The sequence below is a fragment of the Poecilia reticulata genome, linkage group LG14 (genome assembly GCF_000633615.1).
Source record: "Poecilia reticulata strain Guanapo linkage group LG14, Guppy_female_1.0+MT, whole genome shotgun sequence".
NCBI classification, from domain to species: Eukaryota; Metazoa; Chordata; class Actinopteri; order Cyprinodontiformes; family Poeciliidae; genus Poecilia; species Poecilia reticulata.
In genome coordinates this window covers 21660263-21682323 of record NC_024344.1, presented here as the reverse complement: position 1 = coordinate 21682323, position 22061 = coordinate 21660263, and the positions used below count along the sequence as shown (strand labels likewise).

At 37.5% G+C, this 22061-nt stretch overlaps 1 protein-coding gene across 3 annotated transcripts in view; it reads left to right on the top strand.

Annotated features, from left to right (window-relative positions):
- The window catches only part of LOC103476244 (rho GTPase-activating protein 7), a 114511-nt gene that overhangs the window by 53732 nt on the left and 38718 nt on the right, over positions 1-22061 (top strand). The window contains exon 1 of one of the 3 annotated variants that reach the window (XM_008428445.2): positions 13838-13995. The exons of the other annotated variants lie outside the window; for them this stretch is intronic. Coding sequence (XP_008426667.1) covers positions 13983-13995 — 13 coding nt within the window. The 5' untranslated portion in view covers positions 13838-13982. Of the gene's footprint in view, positions 1-13837; positions 13996-22061 lie in introns of those variants that run through there. 3 annotated transcript variants of the gene reach the window in all.

Genomic DNA, 22061 nt, shown 5'->3' with positions numbered 1-22061 from the left:
TTTTCCACACAAGCAGCTGTCAGTTGTCTCCATACTCTTCCTGTCAGCATTTGCGACAGCAAAAGTTGGGAGAAAAACCAGTCAGTTGGTTCTTCAACAATAATTGAGTACATTTTTTGAAAAAGGTATCTTCTGTTGAGTATTCAATACCCAGTTGATTGTAATCACAAAACACCTTTTTGAATTTTGCACCTAAAATAATAACCAGTGTATGAAAAAACTAAAACTACTTCTGTAACTAAGACTAAACAAAAATTAAATAATACTAATAACTAGCAAACCCACTCTAAAAACTAACTACAACTTGTTTAATTAGACAAAAAGTTACAATAATATAAAATTAAGCTATGATGAAACACCCAAAACTATTATAAGCCTGGTTGAGCTGACAGGCAATAATGCTGCCCTCCTGAGGACGGACATGCTAATCACACAAGGACTTCCTGAAGTGGACGCTGCGGTCAGAATGGCGTGTCCAGAATCATCCGGTGGATCGTAACATCCTGGGCGGTGACTTCCTGCCGTCACGCTGCGGTGACAAAGCCTCTGAGATGAAGAAGACCGCATTTCCACAGGAGGCTGTGAGGAATGCAGGCCAAGAAACATTCCAGCTTTAATCACAAAGCCACAACTCTTGGTGGCACAACGAGACGCAAGAAGCTTTGTTAAATAGTTTTATATGAGAGGTCCATTAGTAAATGGATGGAGAACCCTCACATTACTTTGCCCTTTTCCTCGGCTCTCAGGAGCATTTTAGTGCTTTTTATCTCATTACCTTTGTTTTACTGCAAATTTATGGTTCAGCCGAGCCACTCGTTGTTCTTTCCAGCATGAGTCAGCTCTTTCTAGCAAACAGGCGAAGAAACCCATTATGTTACCTGACCTGCACTTGCAGATAGTGGCAGCTTTAAGGAGGCGCTGATTTTGCTTCTCAGTTGTTGATGGAAACAAAATAGGAGCAAATGGGAGTAAATCACTTTTTACACATGAATACAGTTGTCTTGTTTAGTTTGGTTAGTCTGGCTTTTGCACAGGTTTAATTGGGACCAGTTGGATTCAGAGCCGCAGCAAAAGCCAGTCCCTCCACGTCTGGGTTCCTCCGCGTAAAGAAATCGATTGGTTCCCCTAGGTCCATCTAATCTAAAGTTGATTGATTTTATCGATTCCAATGAATAATTGATGAGCTTTCTCTTGTATAGAGAAGGTCAACCATCTTTCCATAACAATGTTTAAAAAACATTAAATTTGTACATTATTTTGTGTCAGCAGTTCTGAGTACTAACTGAATAAACAAAAAAATTTTGTTTTCTCATGTTATTAAACTTAGACATATCTATAAATTATAGCAACATAGAAACCTCTTAGGTTGCAGATTAGAACATTAAGATGAAAAAAATAAAATAAGTGAAGTACTTAATTCATAATGTATTACAGGATGTATTTCATTAGATACAATGAAATACAGTATGCATTTCTTACATTTGTAAGATTTTCATAAATACCATATGAATATCTCCCAGGATGAAAGATATTCATACTGTATTACAGTTGCTCTTGAAGAAATGCTTAACCTTTGATCGATGAAGTGTATTAACTCATGACAGCCTGCAGGACGATCAGTGTCGCCCTCTGCTTGTCGTTTTGGAGTGACAGGAATGTGGAGTGGGAGATTGGTAGGTGAACTGCTAATGTAAAATGTAAATCCTCCACCAAAAAGTAGAAGAAAAAAAAACACAAATGGCTGCTTATAGAGTTTTGTGAACATAGTTCAGGTTTTATTTGAGTTTTTGAGATGCTAATTGTGAGGATTTGAGTTTTTTCCGTGTGTTTATTTTTGGTTTCTTTGTCCAGTGAGTCTCCGTGTTGTCCTGTTTTCCCCCTTGACCGTTCCCAGCTGTGTCTCGTTCCCTGTGATTACCTCCTGTGTATTTAAGTCCTCCTGTTGTCCTTGTCTCTTGCCAGGTCCTTGTCAATTGTTGTTTGTATTATGTCAGTCGTCTTGGTAGAACTGTGAAGTCCTGAGTTAGCTTAGCTCGCGTTTATTCAGTTCTGTTTTTGTTGCTACCGGTTCTGAGCCCTAGCCATCCACTCTGCTGTGCCGCCAGCTTTCCTGTACTGTGTTTGAGCTTTTATACTTCATGGAATCGTCATTTATCTTCTACACCTGCCTGTGTTCTCCCTCTCCATCATCCACCCACAATTCATGACACTAATCAGATGCTCTACGGTTGTAAAAAACAAAAGACATCACAACAAGTGATGTGCATCACAAGTGTCCAAAATGAGAGCAAAAATAGTTCCAGCTGTACAGCATTAAGAAAGTGTCAATAAAAAGAACAAGAGCAACACAATTCTAACCCATAAGCAATTAATTAACATAATAAATTAAAACAAGCTCAATTTCCATTTGAATGATTTTTTTCTTTTTTCTCTCCCTTTTTCTACTAAAAACTGGATGAATAAAGTCTACAGTCTAGTCTAGTGCATCAGAGTTTCTTCATCTGATCCAACCATTGAGTAGATAGTTCTCAGACTCCGATCTTTGTACTTAATGTCAGCAGCTTTTATCCATCCCTTTCTTAAAACACCCACATTCTTCATGTCTTCTAGTCACTAACACCGGAGGAAACACACAGCTGCTTTTCTGTTTGTATTAAATTCTTCCCTGGCTAAAAATAAACCCTCACATACATTTCCTCCTCGTCTGTGCCTGCACAGGACACGTTTGTTGTTTTGTTTTTTTGGGGGGGGGGGTTTCAGCGTCTCTTCACATTTCATGTCATCCACTAATCACATTGCAGTGGAGAAACATTGAGTTACCATAAATGGAGGAGGAGGGACAGGGGGTAACGGCTCTCGCAGGCAGGCTTTTAATGTCAATTTGATGGTAATGTTCTGCTCGGAAAATAACTTCCAGAAGAATGAGTGTTGGTGTGACACACAAACACAACACACCTTTGCAGGAGACGGAACAGGAACAGAAAGAGGAAATCCCATAGACACTCATGAGATCATCCATGGAGGAGAGTGGGATTTGTCTGTAGATAACAGGGAATAACTGGACTTAATGCCATTAAGGTTGTTAAAGGTGACCTATTATGCTTCCATGAACAGGTTAGAAAAGGTCTACAGATTATACAAAACATGTTCTTAGATAATGAGATTCCAGTCTGGTCAGTTCTATCTATTTTGAGCTCCTTTCAGAATGAGCTGTTTTAGGGCGACTTGTCACTTTAAATCAGCTGCTGCTGGCCACACCCCCCAACTCAACATTTACGCTTACTGAAAATACCTGCAAACAGATGCACAATTATACAATTGTATGTCTTTGAAAACCAGAAGTCGAGCCTCCTGCACAACAAACAAGAATGTAGCAAGTGCTTTCTGAATAGTAGGTCAACAATAAAACACTTGTGTTTATAGCAGTCATAGCATGGCGCATACAGTGGTAAAACAAGCTGACCAAACATGCTAGAGCTCTGCTTGGGTTGCTAGGTAATGGCACATTCTTTTTTTTCCAATATCCATCCAAGAATGATGCCCGTATCGGATTATATCGAATCTAGATTGGATCTTATGTTATGCCTTATATCCAGTAGAAAACATCCATCCATCCATCCATTTTCTTCCGCTTATCCGGGRTYGGGTYGCGGGGGCAGCAGCTTCAGAAGGGAGGCCCAGACTTCCCTCTCCCCAGCCACTTCTTCCAGCTCCTCCGGGGGAATCCCAAGGCGTTCCCAGGCCAGCCGAGAGACATAGTCCCTCCAGCGTGTCCTAGGTCTCCCCTGAGGCCTCSTCCCRGTGGGACGTGCCYGGAACACCTCACCAGGGAGGCGTCCAGGAGGCATCCTGACCAGATGCCCGAGCCACCTCAACTGGCTCCTCTAGACGTGGAGGATGACCGAGCTTCTCACCCTATCTCTAAGGGAGAGCCCAGCCACCATAAATTATTTTCAGCTGCTAATTTAAGTTAATATTAAGTTTGAATTTTAAATTCATTTTTGGTTCTTCTTGGGGGGGGGGGTTACCCATTTTTGTGGGGTAGAATGATCATACAACCAATAATTGCAATGATTTTTAAAATAACTGAAGGTGAGAGTTTTCTATAAACCAAATATTATCCAAATAGTCTCAAAATTCTACAATCTTTAGTATCCTTTATCAACTGAATATTTGATCACCACTGGTTGGGTTTCACTCTATAGTTCAGCTGTTTTTAAGGGAACTCTTTGTGCTGGAGCCAGAATTAGACTCGACCACAGTTCAAGGTGAGGTTTGTTAAGGGGCACATTGTTCCATTTTAAGTAAAATAGTTGGACGGACCTGATTGGATGTGTGTTGCGGGGGGATTTCCTGACAGGAACATCTGATCCTGTAACAGTAGCATACATTTACCGTTGGCACTGGGAAACAGGCCCAGTCTTGATTGAGCAACAAGCTGGAGTTTATTTACACGGCACCTGGGATGTAACATTTATAACACGTAAATAATAATATTGAAGTTGATGAATTAAAAGTGGATGAAATAAATAAGATAAACTATTTGGTTTTCAATCTCTACTGAAGTTTTTTTTACTCCCATTTTTATTGCAAAATCATCCACATAAATTGCCAAAAGGCTACAAGGATTTAGCAGAAGCTTTACATGCTTTTATGTTAATGAACCTCAGCTCTTGAGGGCCGCTATCCTGAACATTTTTAAATGTATTTCTATGTCAGGGTCTCTGTGCATTCTTAAGTTTTTGCATCTAAAATGAAGATCTTTCATTTCTTATATTCATTAAAATATACATGTAATTGGAATTATGGGACAATTAATTTTCCAAAATTTTGCTTTTTCGTATCTTTCAGCCTGCTTTGTGTTGCCAGACGGGTCATAATTACGAGATTCAAAGTCAAAATTATGACTTTGAATCTCATAATTATAACTTAGAAAATCGAAATTATGACTTCCTGTTGGTCTTTTTTTTTTCTTTCATGGCGGAAATGGGCTTCCATAAAAATATTTATTTTCACATTTGAAAAAGAAATTGCTTTGTTTAATGCATATTTAATGTACTTCTAATATTGCATATAAAGGCTTCTGTGGTTTTATCCATTTCATTTAATTGTTAGAATAATGGATTACTAAAATAATCATTAGCTGAAGCCTTACAAAAAACCTTTAATTGTTTAGCACCTGCTTCCAAGTTTTGTATTTTAAGATGTCCATATGAGGTTGATTATTTACTTCTGAGATATAACAAAAAACACAATAAGAACAACTAGAACATTGATTCATATAAAGTTTGAAGCCAGTTAACTGAATGAAGGCAACTATTTGTTGCAATATTCCACTCCATCTCCACTGTTGTTGACATAACAAGCAGAAACGGCTGGTTGGGAATTTATTTGATGGATTGCTTTCGTCTTACCATGTAGTTATCTTCTCCTGGTATTCATCCCCATTTCCATGCTAAGACCCAAACATTACCATACTGTCAGCTGTGGTTCCTTTTTGATGAATTACCAGCCGATAAGTCGAAGACGAAAGTATGAGATCAGGGCAAGTGTGAATGTCTGGATGTGTTTGTTAGTGAAACTTGGATTAAAGAGGGAAAACAGTTGCCTTTTTGAGGAATTTAATGCTGTGCATTGGCTTGGACAGCAAATATGTCAGACTAGACGACTGAAACTTTAGCTGTAATTGCTACAAGTAAATAGATATCCTGTTAGATATCCTGGCAGATGTGCTGACACAGTTTAGCAGCCATTTTATCCCAGCTGAGCAGCAGAACTGTACTCACTGACATTCTGCTGCGAATAAAGTTTTTTTTGTTTGTTTTGGCCAGCGAATGAAAAGCTGGGGACAGTGCCATGGGTCAGCCGAGCTCCTGGCACCCCGCTGAAAGAGGCTATTACCGGGTTTTCAGCACCGTTTCAGCTCCAAGTTCTGTTAAGCACCAACTGGGTCTGTTGGCTTTGGTTGCAGCGTTTGGCCTCATCCTCTGACTAAAATCTCAGTGTGGAGACTGCTGAAGATAAAGGAAGCTGAAGATGTTAGTGGGGATGTGTACATCTTAGTAAATAAGAATGTCAAGGATAAGTGGTTCACTACACACAGATTGATATATTTTAAGTGTTTATTTCCTTTAATTTTGATGAATGAAAATATATTTTAATAGAAATGTGGGTCTGTGGTTCTGCTGAGGTGATCAGGAAGCCAACATTACTTTGATAGCGACCTTCAGGTCTTCAGCGTTACTTCTTTCATCTTCCTCTTGACAACAGTCCATAGATTCTCTATGGGGTTTGTGGAGAATTATCCATTCTCCATGCTGAGTTCTTGATGTAATGAGATTACAGAGAGTCAGTGCGTTGAATTCATGAATTCCATTTATTAATACCAAAATACAGCTGGTTCATTATGACCTGCCACCTGTGGGAGGTAACAGACAAAAATGGCATCCCGGAAGAGGTTGTGCCTTCCTTTGTTAGCCTCTATCTAAGTTACGCCCCAAAGAGGGCGTTACCTAGCTCCTAGTACCCTGTAATCTTAGTGTTGAGGGCATTTCCTAACATGTCATTTCTTTTAGCTTTAGCTTAGCTTTAGCTTAGTAACTAGCTAACAGAGATGGAAGGAAAACGCAGAATTATTTATTCTCAACAGGTTCTTGTCAGGGCAGTTTGCTGTTCAACCAAACACAATACAACCATGATCATTGTACCAACTTTTGGTACCTTTGGCATCATGGGGTGGCACCAAGTTTTGTGTGTCAAAGGATGCATTCACACCAGCTCTGTTTAGCCTGCTTCATTTGGGAAGGTGTGAATGCGTAAATCAAACTCTGATCCACCTGCAAACCCAGGTCTCAGTTCGGTTGCAGTGAACTCTGGTGTAGTTCAAAAGCATATGTGAACACCAAGCAGACCAGACTCCGCTCCAAGAGCAGGAAGCAGACTACAGAGCAGAGCATTCTGGGTAAATACAGCAAAAACAAACACACATCTAGTGCTAGTGGGAGAAATAACTTGTGGTCTTTTGCTAACGACAAAAGAGAAATCTTCCAACCACTGAAATCTGACGCTGCTCAAATTTGGTTACATTTTGTGAAGACAGTTGGCTCAGTGTCTTCTCCAGAAGTGTTTGTTGCGTTTCCTTCAGTGATTCTTGACGCAGCACCACCATTGGTGAGGAGGTGAACCTGTTTTTCAAAGAGTGTGGTTCATTTGACACACTGTAGTGTGAAAGTGAACTGCACCAGCAGAAAATGTAATACATGTTGCAATTTAGTGTCTCCAATAGGACAAAGTCGGACTATGAGGAGTGAAAACACCATAAGTCGGCATCTCCATAGAATGAAGCACAAAGTGCTTCTAGTAGTTTATTTTCTATATATCAACAGGAGCATTATAGTGAAAGCTGCAATGCTCCACTTGTGAAAGTATATCTGTTGGGCTTCTTATTGGTAACATGCTTAGGAAAAAAAGAGAATTTGGTCATAACTCAACATCGCTTTCAACAATAGTTTTAAATATAATATTTTCAGACAAATTGAATATAAGGTCATTTTTAGAGTTTAATTTGCTGTGATAAACGGTGGAAATACGTTACTTTGTGACGAACCTCTAAATGTTTTTAAGTGAATCAGTGAATTATATTAGCTTTTGAGTGTTTTTATTATCTGCTGACAGGAACAAACATCTGATTACAACTGTAATCCAAGTGAACTCTGTTTGACCCTTTGCTCTGATCTGTGACCCCTGGTTCTGTGGGTCTATTTGTCCTGTCGCTTATGAAACATGAAAGGATAAACTTGGTTCTTTATTTGTTTTATCTTCAGTAAATGAACTCTATATTAATGTTTCAAGACAAAAAAACTTTTAAATTCAGTATCAGGTCTTTTAGATTTTAGCACTCAGAGAAGCACAGCTTAGGAGTGTTTCCTTTCCTGCTGCATCGGAAATACCAGGACCAGGACCTCTGAAGCTTGATTCAGACGACACACACACACACGCACACTGACACACACACTCTGACACGTTCACAAACGACAAATTGGAGCCCAGACACACAGGCAGCATACATACACGCCGCTGTGAACGTGCAGCGGGCCGAAGCTTGTGAGTGTAAACAAATCGTCTCCTGCTGAAGCCGCCTCACCCACAAACACCACAACACACACACATATACACCAACTCCCATCCGCTGGGAGTATTGTTGGACTCTTCCTCTGCTGCTGCCCGACAGGCTGTGGCTTGGGAAGAGGAAATGCACTTTTCTGTAGCACTCTGAGACAGAAGAGCCTTTGTGTTGGCAGAACAACAGGTCGACCTCTGGAATGCAACATTGGTTCTTATTTTTAACTATTGTCTTTGACCAGCTGCAAAATATCCAATCCAGACCTCTTGCTTATTATTTTAACTAAACTGGGCTTGAGCCCCACAGGATTTCTGAAAGTCCAGTACCTGATTCTTATTTAAAGGTGATCTATTATGCTTCCACTAACAGGATGGGATAGGATCTTTCCTAAATAATGAAATCTTTCCTACATAATGGGATAATAGTCTGCTTGGTTCAGCCTATTTTGAGCTTCTTTCAGTTTGAGCTGTATTAGGGCCTCTTGTCGCTTTGAATCCAGATAAGGTGCTGCTGGCCACGCCCAACTCAGCTTTACACTCACATGTGAAAATGACTGCAAACAGATGCGCAGTTATATAGCCATACATCTTTAAAAAGCAGAAGTAGAACCTGCTGCACAACCAACAAGAATGCAGCAAGTTTTAGAAGCAGTTGAGAACCAAATGGAAGAATAAAAGCATACTGGATTTTCCATGGTAAGTCACTTAAATATAACCCATGAGTCAGATGGTACAAATTTGACCAACCAGCCCTTTACCAGGCCTGTCAGTTTGCAGCTGTCCATCTGTCCTCACATGGATTCTCTGTGAGATGTTTAAAGCTAAGGATGTCATTTGTGAACCATATCTCTGGTCTAATCTTCTCCAGAACTTCCTCGCTGATCTATCTGCTGTTTCTGCTGAACCTTAGATGTCTTCAGAGGTTAATTTACACTCAGGTGGACACAGTTTAATATTATTGCATCTGACTTAAGCACTACTTTGTTTCATGAAAACCTTTATCTCAGATCTGTGTGTATACACACTGACGTTTCTCTGAACTGCTGGTTCTGTTGAAGATCCCAGATGTTTTCATAAATTATAAATGTAAAATCTGAGAGTAAACATTTGAATAAACTTATTCAGAGACACCCTGCTGTTTGAGTTTGGATGTTTTTTATGAAATATTACTCCTTAAACATTTTTTTTTTTTTAAACAGCCAACTTTGTGAGATTTCTGAGCTCCCATCAGGGAGGAGATGGAAAGTTTTAACCTCTTTTTCTGTTGCTCTTTTTCCCTCCATGATGCTGCAGGCTGAGAGAAGTCTATTAATTGTTTACATACTTCCTCTTTTTGCTTGTGAGTTAATGTGGCGCATCCCACGGACCGCTCTCCTCTCCTCGCAGGGGGAGGTATGCCCATTTAAAATCCTATAATCAGACACCTACGAGTCTGATGAAAGACCATTACTAATGAAAGTGTTCCTCAGCCTGAGTTGAGGTGAAACCTTAAGGATTAATGCTGTATTAGGAAATGGGAAGACCTCATCCCTCTTGTTCAGATGCAGAAAGTCAAATTATTTTGTCCGTTTTAAAGTTCTTACGTTGCATTGTACTCTTGCAGCTTTTGCACCGGTGTTTAAAAATCTTTGAACATGCTTGAATTTCTGTTGGGTGTCTTCTAGTTCAAGTTCTTGATATTTAAACTGCACAGTTTAGTAACAAAGTGCAATCCAACGTTTGATTAAAAACCTAAATTTGGGAAACATTTACAGTTGAAATCACATATTTTTACACACCTAATAAAAAGAGTTTTTTTCTTCTGTCTAAAGTTAAATCAGGACTTCAACTTATCTTCGTTTAGGTCAGTTAGAATCACAAAAACAATGTATGTATTTCTTTATATTGTATATAAAGAAATACAACTTTCTTTATATACTCTATGGCTAAATGCCAGAAAACGTAGACAGAACGTTTTTGGTTAAAAAAAAATACAACTTTCTTTAAATACTCTATTGTGTTTATTCATTTAATTTGGGCATGAAGACAATTTACCTTAACACAGTTTGTTTTAATGTCTTTATTATTCCCAATGGCGTAATGAGTTATTGATTTGTGTGATTGAAATAAATAGTGGCTTGTATTTCAGATGATAACTGACATTATCAAAATTGGAGATATTTTTGTTAGTGTTCTCTTGAACCAGTCTGGTGTGTAGTACAGGTCCTTCTAAAAAATTTAGCATATTGTGATAAAGTTCATTATTTTCCATAATGTAATGATGAAAAGATTCATTGCACACCAACTGAAATATTTCAGGTCTTTTATTGTTTTAATACTGATGATTTTGGCAAACAGCTCATGAAAATCCAAAATCCCTGTCTCAAAAAATTAGCATATCATGAAAAGGTTCTCTGAACGAGCCGTTAACCTCATCATCTGAATCAACGAAGTAACTCTAAACACCTGCAAAAGATTCCTGAGGCTTTTAAAAACTCCCAGCCTGGTTCATTACTCAAAACCGCAACCATGGGTCAGACTGCTGACCTGACTGCTGTCCAGACGGCCATCATTGACGCCCTCAAGCAAGAGGGTCAGACACAGAAAGAAATTTCTGAACGAATAGGCTGTTCCCAGAGTTCTGTATCACGGCACCTCAATGGGAAGGAAAAAGTGTGGCAGAAAACGCTGCACAATGAGAAGAGGTGACCGGACCCTGAGGAAGATTGTAGAGAAGGGCCGATTCCAGACCTTGGGGGACCTGTGGAACCAGTGGGCTGAGTCTGGAGTAGAAACATCCACATCCACCGTGCACAGGCGTATGCAGGAAATGGGCTACAGGTGCCGCATTCCCCAGGTCAAAGGTCAAGCCACTGTTGAACCAGAAACAGTGACAGAAGCGTCTGACCTAGGCTACAGAGAAGCAGCACTGAACAGTCAGTGATGGTCTGAGGAGCCATGTCAGCTGCTGGTGTTGGTCCACTGTGTTTAATCAAGGGCAGGTCAATACAGCTGCTATCAGGAGGTTTTGGAGAACTTCATGCTTCCATCTGCTGAAAAGTTTTATGGAGATGAAGATTTCATTTTTCAACACATCCTGGCACCTGCTCACAGTGCCAAAACCACTGGTATTACTGACCATGGTGTTACTGTGCTCAATTGGCCTGCCAACTCTCCTGACCTGAACCCCATAGAGAATCTGTGGGATATTGTGAAGAGAAAGTTGAGAGACCGAGACCCAAAACTCTGGATGAGCTTAAGGCTATCGAAGCATCCTGGGCTCCATAACACCTCAGCAGAGCCACAGGCTGATACTGCATTGAAGGCTGCAAAAGGATTTCTGACCAAGTATTGAGTGCATAACTGAACATAATTATTTGAAAGTTGACATTTTTGGTATTAAAACACATTTCTTTTATTGGTCGGATGAAATATTCAAATTTTTTGAGACAGGGATTTTGGGTTTTCATGAGCTGTTTGCCAAAATCATCAGTATTAAAACAATAAAACACCTGAAATATTTCAGTTGGTGTGCAATGAATCTAAAATATATGACAGTTTAATTTTTATCATTACATTATGGAAAATAATTAACTTTATCACAATATGCTAATTTTTTGAGAAGGACCTGTATGTGTGTCAGAGACTTTTCAAAACCTTTACCTTGTCCCTGTTGTAGATTATAAAATACCGTCACCAGGCAATAATCATCAACAATAAGTCCATCAATCGCATGATAAATTAAAATGACTTTTATCATTTCCATTTGATTTGTTTTGTGTGGTGCCAGAAAACTTTGAAAACCTAACTTAATATTAAAGATGTACCAATCCGATATTAATATCTGTATCAATCCTGACATTGATAAAAATGTTAGATTGGGTATTGTAACAGTTTGCCTGATACGTAAGGACAGATCTGTTCAGTCTAATTCTCTGAGCGACGTCATGCTTTATTTATTTTACATTTTATGTATAATTCATAAACCTACTTTCTGAACCTTTTTAAAGGTTTGTTGCAGTTTATTTTTAAATGTTTGCTCAATGTGGTCAACCAACATTTTTGTCTGTTTCAGTTTCTTTATTATTTATTGTAGGCCTACATTGACTGTTATGTTTCTAATTACACTCCCTGACTGTACAAATTAAAGTTGTGTTGTTTTTACATGATTGACAAAGCCTGTGAAGCTATTTCTGTACTTGAGTGTGCCATTCTGGTACTTAGTTATCAAATAAATTTATAATTCAGTACATTTATGTCTGTTTAAAAAAAGAAACGTTTTAAGTCAACTCAGTTTTATCAGATCGATGTTGATTCATACTACATACATACTGATTTCTATATTATTCTTCACCTTTTACAGTAAAGGATGTTCCATAGTAAAAAGGAAATATCTTAGTTAGATTCTAAAGTGTTCAAATGTGTACTGCACTTTTCTATAAGGAAAACATAAAGGGCCTAAGCAAATTATTCATTTACAAATATAACACTCTCCACATCGCAGATAGGACATTACGGTTAAATAAACCTATTATGTTTGAAGGCTTGACATTAATTAATCAATCAAACCGATGTGCTCTGCTTTGAAATACTCTATAAACCAAACATTTTTCAACCAGACCTGTCTGAATAATATGGGTGTTTAACTCCCACTCATGGGGGAAAGCTAGCTGGAGGTTTTATAACAATGTGCGTTTAGGCGTTTTCTCTCGGTATACCAAACCTGGAGCGCCCGGCCAGCTGGCGAGGGGAGCTGGCTGTTAACGCAGCGGTAGCAGACAGGTCCGAAAATGTCAGAGCAATATTGCAATTAGGTGATGTAATGATGAACAGAGCAGATATTTGAGATTTACACACAAGTGTTATATAGCTAAATAATTTGTCGCTATTCCCCGCCATTGACGCTCCGCCTGAACGCCCAGTTGGAACCCGCAATGAATTATGGGATATTGTGGGCTGTGAAGGATACACCGCACCCATCCTTCATATCTGGGAAAAAGAAGGACTCATTTGAAGGATGCATTTGAAGGAGTCTTTGAATTCGGACAGCCTTGTCGCCACGCTATGACGTAATCGGCCTACAAATCCGTCCTTCGAAGGATGCAGACCCTGAATTTGGACACAGCAGCTAAAACTTTCTTCTGCCTAAATCCCCCAGAATGCTGTGCAGTTCTGGATCGGAATTTAGTGAATATTCTATATTTAATATAATGTCAAAGTACTATTTATTGATACTGATGATACTGATACTGTCTGTTGTGATATATATTGTTCTTTATTTATTGCCCTCTCCTAATCTGTACCAATGATAGAAGTGAAAAAAGGGGAAAATGCATGAAAAGTGCTTAATTTTTACTGTGGGAATTGTGTATGGACCCTGAAAGTTTATTTTGAAGAGACAACATAAAATCTTCCAGCTTCTGCCCAAACAGACGTCATTCCTGTACCAAGTCCTGGTCACTCTGGGATTCATTAATTGCTCCAATAGTCAATAACATTTCACAGCTTTTATCTCCCAAATTTATTCTTCCTACCAGTCACTTTTTCTCCATGTCTCAGTTTAAAAGTATTCCCAGTCTCCTCAGGCAACCTCTCACATGTCCACTGAAGCGCTCTATTTGGTTATTTTTAGGAAGCTCCCCCTCCCAACCCTTTCCCAGTGCTCAGATGGTCCAGTCCAGGCCAAAGGAAGGGGAGTGGTAGGGAAAAGGGGAAAATCTTCAACAATTTCATTAACATGATGCCCAACATGAGCAGCGCAACTGGAATTTACCGTCTCTGACATCTCTGGATTTATTTCCCCACTCGGATTTAACGTCATAAACTTTGACTTTTGTTCGTATTGGACATGGAAACCTGTTGAATTTCCATCAGAAAAGACAATGTTGATCAAAAGTGAGTATGTGAATGATGCAAGGACATAAAATCCTTCATTATGTTGCTTCATTGATGGCAATTAACAATTAATTACTGCTTGACAGTCCTCATTAAGGAGACGATTGGCTGTAACGAGCAGCTGTTTGAGCTTTAAAGGGCTGATTTAAATTTAAAAACTTATGATGAAATTAAGACTCTTGAATTGGTATTTGTGGCATAACGTTGTTTTTGATTCATGAGACACAAGAATGTGAGGAACGTTATTGTTTGAAGGTTGTAGGCCTAGAAATACGAAAGCTGAAATATAAAATATGAACCCTGCTGGAATAAAAGGTTTTTCATGGGCAGTGAGAGTGTAGGATTCAGGATGAATGTGTGGGTCTCTTTAAAATGCACATTTTAAGAAGTCTTTGTTTTGTTTTTGTAGATGATTTTAAATCCAGTGGTTGGAATCTTTTTCATTGGGGGAATCTTTAGGTCAGCTTTTTGCTTCATGAGTTGCTGCAAATATCTGAACTGATTGAAATGTCACTAGCTGTGCTTCCGTTACAAATGTGTGCAAAACATTGTCAATATTTCAGTCAAAAAAAACACAACTATGCAATTCCTGTGCCGTCATTAAATGAGGAAATCAATTAAAATCGCATGTCAATAGGTTTGTTCACATAAGTCATTTAAGAACATGACGCACCATGAATCTCCAGTGTTGGTTTAACTCCCACAGAGCTGATATTAACACCTTTTCAGTGTTTATATAGTCCACGATCTTCAGAGTTAAATCAACACTTTCAAAATAGTTACATTTAACACTGGATCAGAGTTAATTTTTTTAAACTCACAAAAACAGAGTTAAATTAACTCTGTTTGGGATGCAATGGTTAACACTGATTTAAAAAAATTAACTATTTTGTTGGTGTTAATTTAACACTTTCAAGTGTTGGGTATTTACTCCAAAATGTGTTACTTTATGATTCTAGTTAAAATTAATTATAATAAAGTAAAACTAAAACAAATAAATCAATTTTAAACAATTGTTTTATTTATGCAGCTGTGTTTCCAACATTTTAAGCTGTTGAACAGTGAACAAACATTCATTAGCATTCCATACCAGTTTTGAATATCAAAAGGCTTATAAAAGTTTAGATCTGGGCTTTTCAGAAGATATCTTTCACTACAAAAAAACCCTGAAAGCATGAAAATGAACAAAGGTGTCTGTAAATAGCTGTTTAGGTAACAAAGGAAAAAGTGATTGTCAACTAAAAATATATTGCTTATCTTGCTCTCAAGTCCCCCACTCTAGGTGATTCCTTCATTTTGCCAACATCAATGTTATACAATGCAAAAACTTATAAAAATTAATTAATGCAGAGTCATAACAGACATAACACAAAATGTCTTTTGAATAACTCATCAAATGCTGCAAGACAGCAGTTTGCTTGGCGTGGGATGAGTCACTTATCCACGATGATGTAGAGCAGTGTTTCTCAAACTTTTTTGGCCCAGCGCCCCCCTAGCGCTTATTCAGGTCCCTCACCGCCCCACACCAAATAATTTGCAGGCTACTTTGCACTGACCATTATTTTATCATTAATATTACTATTACTATTGTAGATGCTTTGATTTTTATGCTTGTTTCTGTATTTATCATAAAAAATAATTTCCCAGAGAACAAAATAGCCCTGGGAATGGAAATTATTTTCACAGGATCTGAAACTTTTGTTTTTCCACTGAAAGCTCTGGTTTGCACAATAAATGCCATGTGGGTGAAATTTTATGGATGATACTCTGATGTCCCATTCTCCTGAAGGCAGCACAGAGCTGCACCACCAGAAACCCACAGAAACACTAAAGAGAAGAAGAGCTATGATTAATGTAGTTACAGTTCTATCCATGTTTTAATGTTGCAGAGCTCAGTCATTTGCAAATAGTTCAAAGTTTAAACTGGCATGTTGAACATCTTTTATCTGCTCATTTGTGTAATATTTAACAACTAGAAAATGGCACAAAATAAGAATATTTTTTCTCTCTGACTGGCTGCTGTTAAGGCCTACAAATTTTAACTTGAATGTTTGTTGCATTTTTCGTTCATTGCCTGTGAAAATAATTTCTGTTCCCACGGCCTTTTTGTTCTCTGGGAAATTATTTTTGATGATAAATACAGAAACAAGCATAAAAATCAAAACATCTACAATAGTGATACAATAGTCATTTATTAATGATAAAATAATGGTCAGTAGCCTGCAAATTCTTTGGTGGGGGGCGGTGAGGGACCTGGATAAGGGCTAGGGGGGAGCTGGCCCAAAAACGGTTGAGAAACAATGGTATAACCTATCCTAACTTGTTCAAGGAAGTATAATAGGTCACCTTTAAATCAGTCATGAACAATAAAGACTGGATGAAAGATTTTCTGTGAAAACATATTAGAGCCTTTTATAGAGAGTTATAACAGTAAAAAAGTTTCCTATCTACAGTAAATTCTACCCAGTTGATTTATAAAGTTTCCTAAAACAACATCCAGCAAGTCGTCTCAGAAAAAATATTGTCTCATCCATCTTCAAAGTTAAATTAATCATAATTCATTTAAAAGTATTGTCAACCTCCAGACCAACAGAGGACATGTTTTTTCACCTTAATAGTCAATGAGCAACAAGCTATTCTATTAAAAAGCACATGCAGTTCGTTAAACACCAAGATGAAGAACTGAAGTTTTAGGTTCATCATCAGCGTAACAGATGGTCCAAAGAAAGTTATTACTAGGAAGTATCTGAGAGGAAAATACAGCCTAATAAATCCTGGCATATACCCTGCAAACCATGAAATGTTTTGTCATGATGAAGAGGTTTTTCTTCCATATGATGGACAGCAGGGATGTCCTAACAGGCATTGCTAACTAAATTCTGGCTAAAGCTGATAAAACAGAGTCACTTTCCACAGCAAATTGTCTCCGGTACTGACTTGGGCTGAAAGGTAAGGAAGAAGCCACAGCTCCAAAAGAAACATGAAAAGTCAGATTGTAGTTTACAAATGCACACTGGGACAAAAATCTTCATTTTGTCCTGTGGTCTGATGAAACTAAAGTGTTTGGCCGTAATAATCATCTGGCTTGTACCATCCTGACTGTGATGTCTGGGAGTGGCAGCATCATGAGGGTCAGTTTTGCCTATTCACTGCAAAAACACCAAATCACCAAAAGTATTTTTTAGTTTCTAGTGCAAATATTTTAGTACACTTGAAATAATAATAATGACCAAACTCTCTGAGGGTTTTCTTCTTTGCATAGAAATGGCAAATTTTCCTCAAATGAAGGGTTGATTTTTGTAGATTGAGCATTGACTGGTCTTATCAAAAGGAAGTGGAAGATTTTTGGATTTGGTTGCAATAATTGTGGAGGCAGATGTTCATTCATGCAGGTGATCCAGATGTTACACCAAACTCAGTTTTTAAGGTCACAGGGAGAGAAAAACAATCATTTAACACAGGAGCCCAAGCTCGGTCCTGGAGGGCCGGCATCCTGCATGTTTAGTTCTCTCCCTGGTGGTAGAAACAACCTTCTCAGCATGTCGATGTTCTTCTTAGGCCTCTAATGAGCCATCATTGGATCCAGGTGCATTAAAACAGGGAGAGAACTAAAACATGCAGGATGCCGGGCCTCCAGGACGCACTTTGGGCGCCACTGATTTAACATCTGAAAACCTCCAGGTGTTAAATGATTGATTTAAAAAACAATAATGACTTTTAAAAGCTGTTCAAATTATTAACAATTAAATCGAGGAAATTTAATCTTTAGCTTTGCTTTAACTTCTGATACCTTTATCCAGTAGCTGCTTTTTAGCTTGTCTATGTTTCTATAAAAAGCTGCTGCTATCCTTCCAAATAGTTTCTCAGTAACTGGAGTATGTTTATCCAAACTAAGGAAAGTTGTCTTTCTGCTGGCGCAGAGGTTTAGGACTGACACTGTTGTTAGCAACAGAGGGCAACAGTGTTCAGGAAAGACTATGAGCTAATCTAGTGAAACCCGCCAGCTGAGGGAGAGGCAAAAAGAACGTGTGTGGGTTCTGTAATGAAACAAAATCAAAACTAGACCTGAAACAATTAATCAATTATTGATATAATAGTCAACTAGTTTAGTAATTGAATAATCATTAACTAAACTATACAAACTCTGAAACATGCCAATTACTGAAAAAACAGACACAGAGCAGTAATTGAGACACAACTGTACAACAAATATAGCAAAACCACCAGCAGTGGCAGCGATCCCTTCTCTGCTTTTAAGACACATTTTTTTAATCCATAACGTTTGTTTTATTAAAGTTTTGGGATTTACACTCGCACGTGCATTGATGTATCAAAACTTTTCAGCAGAAAATATGAAAGCAAAAGTTTGACAAATAGAAGTGTCTTCAGATTTGGTTGAACTATCATCTTGAAGCATTTAGAAACAGTTACTTTGTCGGTTCCGTCACAGAAATGAGCGGTAACCTTGCGTTCTCGTTATTTTAATGACTTAAACACAGCTAATAAAGCCTTGCTGTGATTGAGTTCATAGATTTTGAATGGAATGATGAACAGAAAATGTTGCTGTGATTTTCCATGAAGTTTTCTTTGCACTTTCCCATAATCCAGCTGTATTTATTGAGATATTTATCTGTCTGAAGTTTACAGTGAAGAATGTCCAATCTGGTGTTAATAGGTTTCCAGTCTTTTGTAGTCATGCTTTTCTTTAGGTTAGAGTTTAATTGTTTCACTCTGAGGTAATTAATTACAGCGAGGGACACGATCATTTGGCACATCATTTAAATAAGAGTCAATATTTTGCATAACCTCCTGTATGTCCTCTTTTCTTTCAAAGAAGCTTTCATTAACCTTCCGTAAAAGTTGACCCAGACGGGCATTTTTTTAAATTCTTGTTGGTTTTCTTTATGTAATGAACACAACATCCTTTCTGAACTATTCTCAGTTATCTAAGCTTCTTTGAAAGCATAACAGTTTCATCTTCGACCAGTGGATGACAATTTTTATTTTTATCCTGGTCTTGGTGACTCACAGAGTTCAGTACCTCACCCTCTCATCTGTCGTGACTCATTATAACAACTTCAGTTCCAGACTGGCTGGACTAAAATAGTAAATTCATAGAAACCATTTAAAAGGAGGAGGAAAACCTTGTTTGGTGCTTCAAGAAGGAAACGTCTCTGGGATTGGGCCTACGGAACTCAGAACATGTCCAGTTTAGGACATGCAGTCATTGCACCTCAAACTGTTGTTAGATATGCCAGATTTATTGATTTTCTCCCTAACAGCAACACATCATTAAAAGCTAACCACTACAGAGACTGCAAGACAGAAAATAGTTTATTTGTCTTATTATTTACACCTTGTGTGTAGTATTTTTGATGACTGTGGTGCTACAGTATAAGATTGTGTTTGAATATTTTAAATTGAACACAACATGAACAGATGTTTACATTTTAAATGGGCTATTCTATCCTTTATTACCTATTACTATGGATATTATTACAAAAACATTAATCTGTTTGCATTCCTATAAAATAGAGCACTTTTTTCAAGTACAAACCATTTTGTATGTGGATACAAAATGGTTTGTTTGCAGGTGCAAAATAAAAGCAGGAAGAGAGGAAATGGAAACGGGTCCAAATACCTTCCATATAGTTTTACAATTTATAAACTTGAATTATTTTTAAGACTTTAAATTTAATATAGAGATGGAGCAATGTGATATTTATCTGTCTGAATATCGAAAAAATTCTAGATTGACTGTCTGTGACTGTTCAGATCCGTAAGGGCAGATCAGTTCAGTCTAATTCTATGCTTTGTGTTCTGAGCAATGTCATAGTTTATTTTACATTATATTTAGGGTTTCTAATGGCTTTTTCTGAACCATGTGAAAGAAAGTTTTTCTACAGTTTATTTTTACCAAGGTAGTAAATCTACTTTTTTGCCAAATTAAAGTTGTATTGCTGTGTTGTGTTGTTTTTATATATTAAGCTTCACAAGCTTGGTCAAGTGCCTAACCTTATGAAGCTAGTGATGTATTTAAATGTGTTGCAGTGGTGAGACATTATCAAATAAATTTGTAATTCAGTGCATTCATGTCTCTGTTTAAGAAAAGAAACATTTTAAGTTGTGGAAAGTGTTGAATAGATTTTATATTTTATATATAATCAGATAAACTTGGTTCTCCAAAAATAAAGTGCATAAATTGAGGTCAATCGTTAAAAATAAGGATTTCTAGTTTAAACACAACACATCTTATTCCTGTAACAGTGTGGCCATGATATTATAGTATGAGTTATATTGATTAACTTGGCATATCCTTTTATTTACAAGCTGCTTCTTTAACTATCTTGGTTTACTCCCAGTGAGGCTGCACTGCAAAAACACAAATATTACCAGGTATTTCTTTTAGTTTCCGGTGCAAATATCTTAGTGCACTTGACTAATTGACGAAACTAATTTACCAAGAGCTTTTCAGCAAGATATGGGAGCCTGTTTTAAGTTCATAATTCCTTAATATTGATGTTTTTTTAAAGCACTAGTTCAATTGGCAGATTATTTCTCTTATAAAATGGGAATAATGTCTTGTTAGGGAAATAATTTGCCAATCAAATTATTTTGATTGGCAAATTATTGAGCACACTTTCATCTTGCTGAAAGTGTGCTTAAGTGTACTCAGATATTACAATTAGGAAGATCAAAAATACTTTGTAGGATGTTGCATTTTTACAGTGTGAGCTGCATAAACACCCAGACACAAACGCCCCATTGTGCCCGTAACCCCGCCGCCCGCCATTTCTGTCTATTTCCACACACACATGGCGTTCAGCTTCCTGCTGCGGCCGGGCGGAGTCGTCCTTATCTCTTATCTGGAATCCAGAGGGACCGAATCACAACTTCCTCAGAGACAAAGTTGTTTGAAAGGGGGAAGAGGCTTGGTAGATACCATCGCTTACGTAAACACGGAGCAGAGAGAGTGTTGAGGTTTTTCATCAAACTGAGAAGAAATGGCTAATGTTGTCTCTGACGGTCTGGAATGTTGTGTTCATCGCTAATTTATGGAAGCCCATTTCTGCCACTCTGTTACAAAAAACATAATAATAAATTATCTCATTATAATGAGATAGTATCTTCTTTTTTTATTTTTATTTTTATTTTTTTAACAGAGTGTCAGAAACAGGCTTCCACACTTATTGGGTCAGACGTGGATTAGGTTTATTCCTAAATCCAGAAACTTGCTTCTCATTACCTGCTTGGTTCTCAGGAAATATTTGTGTCCTTTTATTATCCATTGTTTGTTAATTATTTCACTGAAATGAGTTTCAACCTAGAGACATGTTTTATTATTCAAAGTTGTTTCTTTCTTAGGGCTTAAATTCTAATAAATCACGGGAGACTCGTCTGGCTGCTCTGATGTTGTGGCTAAGACCTGGTTAGCCAACACACGGTTATTAAATGGGCTGATTTAATTAAAATTTGAACAGTATAATTATAAGTCTTTAATCTTCGGGGATAAACAGACTTGGGACTAAGTGTTCAAAAGTTTACTTTGCTAACCTAGAAAACGTGGAAGTAAATAAAAGATCATCTCACAGGTTTTGTACAGAAATCAAGCACTTCCAAAGTCCTTGTTATTGAAACAGCACAGTTTTGTAATACTACTGTATTATCTAATTAATGTTAGATGTATTATAATGTTAGATGTTACTGTATTATCAATCTAATGTTTGATTAAAAGTCTAAATTTGGAAAATATAATTTACAGTTTAAACCAGATATTTAAAGATAATAAAAAGACAAGCATTTGTTTTTCCCACTGACTTTTAAGTCATACCCAACTTCTCTTGCTTTAGAGGAGTTAGAATTACCAAATTTATGTCTATTTGCTAAATGCCAGAAGTGAGAAAAATTTTTATACATTTCTTTGTAAATTTTTCAAATTCCAAAGTTTGTGAATATGCTATGTTTTGTTTAACCTTATCATGATTTGCATGATGAATGCAATGAATATTTATTCATTTATATGTAATAATGGCTCAGCTGACTTATTGATCTGTGTAAAAGAAATA